At 33.9% G+C, this 6,184-nt stretch overlaps 1 protein-coding gene across 1 annotated transcript; it reads right to left on the bottom strand.

Moving 5' to 3' along the window:
* Positions 1-1,811: 1,811 nt before the first annotated feature.
* Positions 1,812-5,595, bottom strand: LOC140967549 (serine/threonine/tyrosine-protein kinase HT1-like). The gene is made up of 3 exons (XM_073428144.1): positions 4,711-5,595; positions 2,771-3,226; positions 1,812-2,200 (listed from the first exon to the last, which is right to left on the bottom strand). The coding sequence occupies exons 1-3, from the start codon at positions 5,071-5,073 to the stop codon at positions 1,970-1,972; spliced, it is 1,050 nt and encodes a 349-aa protein (XP_073284245.1). The 5' UTR covers positions 5,074-5,595; the 3' UTR covers positions 1,812-1,969.
* Positions 5,596-6,184: the final 589 nt, after the last annotated feature.

A 6,184-nucleotide genomic window follows, 5' to 3' on the forward strand; every position in this document is an offset into this window, starting at 1 on the left:
TCTCACACAAGCTTTTATCGTTTTTTTCAAGTCAATTGAGTTTATGGAAAGACTATTGCAAATTTTGAACTGCTACCATACGTTTATCATATTCAAAATCAGAACATTGACTTTTGTTTAAAGTTTAGTTGTCTTTTCAGTGATACAATTACACTAAGTGATTTTTTTAATTGTAATCTTTAGACAAATGACATGCCACGAACCTAATAAATAATATCATAGAAAACTGGATCTGTGATTATATACTAATTTTTATGGGTCTTGATTACATTTTTAATTTAATTTAAGCACATAAAATTTGGCTGAAAACACAAGAACAGCTACTGTGTAACTAACCCCAACTAATATATGATTATTTCATGTATGTGATGGGAGAAACTAATTCGGTCCAACAAAATTTTTTAATATAAAGTTATATTTGATTTTTTTTTCCTTTTTAACAAAATCATATTAAATCTTTGAGAAATCACTTGTGAGACAGGTAAACTCTATCGATATTCAGAATAGAAATTAATAATCTTAACATAAAAAGTAATAATTTTTCATGGATGATCCAATTAAGAGATTTGACCCACGAAATTGATCCGTAAGATCGTATCAAAAGAGTTTTTGTGTAATTCTTTTATGGGATGCTTACAAACGTGAGAGATGGTACATCATTCTCTTTGGTAAATAATTTTTTCGGGTAAATTTCATATATTTTTTTAATGAGAAAGAAATAAGTAGAAAAGTTGAAAATTAAGTTCAACCCACATGGCCATTTTGGAAAATGGAAAAAATGAAAATAACCAAGATTTGCTATTTTTATATAACAATTATTAGTGCTGATTAAGTATCTTGAAGATAATTACAATTTTTATGTAAATGGAATCAAGTGATTTGGATCCATTGGACTCTCGTTTTACAATCATGGCCCGTTATTGGGATTGGATAAGGGCCCAATATCATAGTGGTCTGAGCTGGTCGTAGGCCATCACCATTCGTCCGCCAATCTCAGCCCACTTGAAACCCATCTAAGGCCCACCTTCTGCAACATAAACCACCAACTAAAACTCACGATTGCCAAGTATCCCTTGGTTTAGGGGACGTGGGTAGTTTAGTCAGATTAGATCATCAAATAGAAAAAGTCACAATTTCGGAATAATAACTTCTTAGTTATTTAATTATAATAGATTAAATAGGAAATTCTCCATCTCACTATTTTTTTAAAAAAAAATGGCAATTTATAAAGAACATTTTTCTTCAACTCTTATCCCATTTCACAAGAATCTATAATATATTCTATTTTATTAAAATTGATGACATGATAATAACCACCTAGAAAAAACACCAACTTTTTCTTTCAATTTTACCTTTATATAATACTAATATTTCACTTTTTTTTTGTTTTTTTAATTTCAACACACGCTTTTATTTTTAATTTTTTTATTTCAACAATTCAAATATCAATTTAGTCTCCCCATAATTTGTCAAATTTCATTTTAGTCCATTGATAATAATAATAAAAAACTATACACACACCCATCGCATGTGCAGAGTAACTAGTATTATATTAAAAATATGGTCATCATATTAACTACTTTAAAAGACACTAAAATAATTAATTCCATAATTACCTTTCTTGTCCACTAAAAACCTTTTCAAATAACTCCATATTTTACATAGAAAAAAAATCTGAACAAAACTTTCTTTTTAAATCGAACAACTTTTCTAAATTGAAAATAATTTCGTATTAATTTTTTAGTATTATTTGATCAAATCAAAAATAATAAATAACACATGTTATTCGTATGCATTTTTTTACCAATACAAAGAAACACACCACACACACATCTATTTCATAGAGAGATGAAACAATGCATACCAGTTGTACGTAGCTCAAAGATACAATTATATCAACACACTACACATGCCTCTCCATGCAAGAAAGAAAAATATGGCCCGATCAACATTTAAATCGTACCCATTCTTACGCCCTCAAAGCCATGCACTTTGGAATGCATCGCGAAAGGGTATGATCCTCAGGGGGCTCATAAGATGAAAAGAATTTGGGGTCTTGCTCGAGTGACTCCGAATAGCTTTCAAGAATGCTCACAATTTCATGGAAATGTGGTCGCTTGTTAGGATTACCCGACCAGCAACGATGAATGAGGTGACGAAATGCTGATGGACATGAAGAAGGCAATGGCGGCCTAGCATTCTGTACCGGAAAAAAAACATTAAATAAATGCTACTCACAAAAAGGAAGTGTACATTAATTGGTAAGTTATACAAGATTGGTTCATACTATTGTTTTGAACCAAGTAAATACCATTTACACACAATAAACTTGTATTTTAGTGAACTTAATATAATTATATATCTTGTTTAAAATGAACTAAAATATGATTTTTTTTAATGATGAAATAGCGATTAACAGAGATATCAAAGAGGAAATGGTTATGTATTATGTAAAATAAGTGTCTTCAATTTGGTTCTTCCTCTCTAAATGGGTGATATATTAGAGGAAAGTACTCAAGTAGTGTACTAACTTGGGAAATTTTGCAGTTTTAAGTAAAAGAAGTATGCAATGATGTGTTCAAAAACAAACATAGTCATGAAGTAACATGACAATGTTCAACAAAGGTTTATATCGTATCAGGGTTGGTATGCATATTCGTTCAAGTTACAGCATTTTCTTTCAGAAATCAATAGTCAATATCATGTGGCTAAGAAATGGAGTTAAATATGTTAAATAAGTAAGAGATACTTTGAATGCTAGATAAATTACCTTTTGGCAAACTGCAAATGCTGCTTGCTCCGGAGTCATGTCATCAAATGGTGTCAATGCAGTTAAAAGTTCCCACAAAACAATGCCGAAACTGTAAACATCGACTTTCCTTGTATGGTGCTTTTCTTTGATCATCTCTGGTGCCATCCAACGATAAGTACCTGTAAATCCTTTTGCACTTCCACACTGAGATTCCAAGCACGATATTCCAAAGTCGGCTACTTTGACACACATATCTTCATCGAGAAGCATATTTTCGGATTTAAGATCACGGTGAAGAATCCCTTGAGCATGAAGATATTGCATACCACGAGCAATGTCGAGGGCCAACTTTAGTACGAGATTGAGGGGAAGCGAATACGGTTCTTGCTGATGGAGGAATTTTCTTAGAGAACCGCCAGGATAGTACTCAGTGATGATACAAAACACTGGTGGTTTCTTGCATGCTGCTATGAACTGGTATAAAAGGCAAAGCAACATGGTGTCAAAAACTGAGATTCCACTGTCATTCAACAAACAGTCGACAAGCTTGAATAATAAATTTAATAAAATGACAACTGTTACGAAAGTATTCAGACATTCAAGTGCTCGGTTCTATGTTACCACTCTCACGCTTCAGGCCTCTGGAATTGCACAAGCAAAAGTGTGCATGAAATAGTTCCATTAGCAGCTAATACACTTCAATCCCAATTTTACAAAGATGATTGCTCAAATCTTATACACAGCCTTATAAAGCCATTCACATCTCTCCCAAAACCCGATGTATAACAAGATATTATAGTCACACTTGTACATATTGTAATCACAAGTCACAGAGGAAAGGTACCAACATGTACAATTTACTTAGCATGCAGTGAAAAGGTTTGCGTAATTTCCTTTAAAAGAAAAGAAAAGAAAAGAAAAGGCTTGCATAATTTGAACCGCTGTTTTAGTTTCCAAATCGTAGTTTGATTGTTTATAAATATCAATAGAAGTACGATGATTCAAATACAACTGACATGACAAAAGTTCACAGGTACACAACATACAAAATCACTGACATCTAAAGTTATAAAATGACATATGTCAAAGATCATCGGTCTTGAAAAAGCTTACCACATCCCTTTTGTGCAAGGGTGAAGGTCAATAATTCGATCCCTTTCCATCCAGAATTCATTTTATGATTTTACGTCTAGGCTACAATTTTCTCAGATAAGGGAAGGCACCAAAAGTTCTTGTATAGAGCACCAACATTTTGAGTTCACTTGCCATTTGCTAATAACTGACCAGTACTTTTCGACGATATTTTCAGTTATCATAATGTAGTACGAAAGAAACCTCCTTACTTTGCCCAACCATCTGACATAAAACTATGTTGGGGCAATCCAGCATCACTTTTCCTATGTATAATGTATGTATCACTCAAAAACATATTAGACCAAACATGCGGCATGAAATCTTCAAATTCACATGTGATGTTTATAAAAGTTGAGAACTGCAAACCCTCAATATTCCTTAGCTGGGAGGGAGGAAGAGGAGTCAGAAAGGGTAATTGCACCCCTTTCTCTTTAATGGTGACGCAAGAAGAGGTGTAAGAAGGGGCAGTCGCCCCCTTCTCTTTAATATATTCCTTTAACATTAGTATCATCTTTATATACAAATGTGTGGGTGACAGTGTATTTTCACTCTCCCCTGCACAACAAAATAATCCAGCGATCAAGCCCAACAATGGCGGAGGGAGCTGGGCTGGTGGGACGATTCCCTAAATTTTACCATGTGTTTGGATGATTATTATGCGTAAAAGTTTTGGGGTTTTGGTTCACTGTTTCATAGCTTCACCACTGCATCCAAATACTCAGAAGATTAACAAGTAAGGGACAACATTTCCAACGCAATTTACACACAACAAAGCACTCAAGATTAAACCACCCAAAACAAAGAACAAATTAGATCCCACTTACAGTGATGATATTAGGATGCTTCAACCTGAACAAAAGAGCAACTTCTGATGTAAACTGTTTCTCCAAGAATGAAGCCAGCTCCCCATCCTCTTCAGGCTGGCTAAAAAGCTTAATAGCCACATCTCTCTGTTGATAAACCCCTCTGTAGATTCTACTATGTCTCCCAGAAGCAAACTTGTTCCCTATATAAAGTTGGGATAGATCAGCATTCCATTCTTCTTCTCTTCTACCTTTAATTTCTGCGCCCGAAGAAACCAAGTATTTTGACCATGAAACTGCTCTATTGTACTCTCCCAAAGAGAGTCTCCTCTCCAGCTTGCTGTGGGTGCTTGCTATTTGTTTCAGCCACTGAAAAATCTTCATAGGTTTCGCCGGATAACATCAAATTTTCCAGCTCTCCTCGACTTTTACAAGATAATAAACTAAGAACCAATGCGTTCAAAAACAAAATAATCGGATGCTAAAAAGAAAACCCACAACTCATTACTCCATGAATAGATCACCCGAATGTGCATGCAAAAAATGAGATAGAAAAGGTGAACAAATATCAAGCATCAATCTTGACACCGTAAACAAAAGAAAAAACACGCCTTGAAGAAGCACACGGGTTCGCAGGAACAAAACCTCCAAAGCCAGCCAGAAAGTTTGGTAGGAAAGTATATCATCAATTAACAAAAGCCAAAAACACGAGAAACTGTATAACAATTAGATTAGAAGCTATTAATGAAGAAACAGTCTTTTACATTATCTTTGATTTTGTTGGAAGAGAGAAAAAGGGAGGTAGTCTGTATTCTGCTATTGTGCAACACCGACTAACGCAGCGCAGATACAGATACAGAGACAGTGAAGGAGCAAATACAGAACATATATATATATATATTTCATCGTCATATATAAAAGTTGGAAACATTGATAACGTGGGGAGATCTACTTGTGAGGAGAGGGGGGTGGGTTCTCACTGTTCTATTTTCTTTCGCCGTTTTGCCCTTCTATTCATTTCTAATACCCACAATACAATTTTCCCGTACCGTCTTATCCCATTAATATTTTTAAAATAGAGATTAAGATATGCATGAAGATTTGATCTCCACGCTTTTGAGTTCAAGTACTCTCCGAAATCGGAAAAACAGAAATTAGATTAGTACAAAAGTAAAGATGGAATTAGGAGACGAGGATGGAGATGGCATACCCATCCATCTTCGTCTCATTGTCATCTCTACACATTACCACCGGTCTTTCACAATGAACACATTTATTTTTTAAAAAAAATACTAAGAAATAAGGGTTCGATAAATTATAATATTGAGTTTCGAATTTGATAAACTTGTTTTAAATTTGGGATTTAGATGTTATTTGATAATTTTAATGTGATACTGATTTTTAAATTTTCAATACATTTGCAGAATAAATCAACTGAAATTGTTCATTATTTAAATTCAAAAAAATATTTAGATCTTGGCAATGAAAACGAGAG

This window comes from Primulina huaijiensis, unplaced genomic scaffold, assembly GCF_012295235.1.
Source record: "Primulina huaijiensis isolate GDHJ02 unplaced genomic scaffold, ASM1229523v2 scaffold25443, whole genome shotgun sequence".
NCBI classification, from domain to species: Eukaryota; Viridiplantae; Streptophyta; class Magnoliopsida; order Lamiales; family Gesneriaceae; genus Primulina; species Primulina huaijiensis.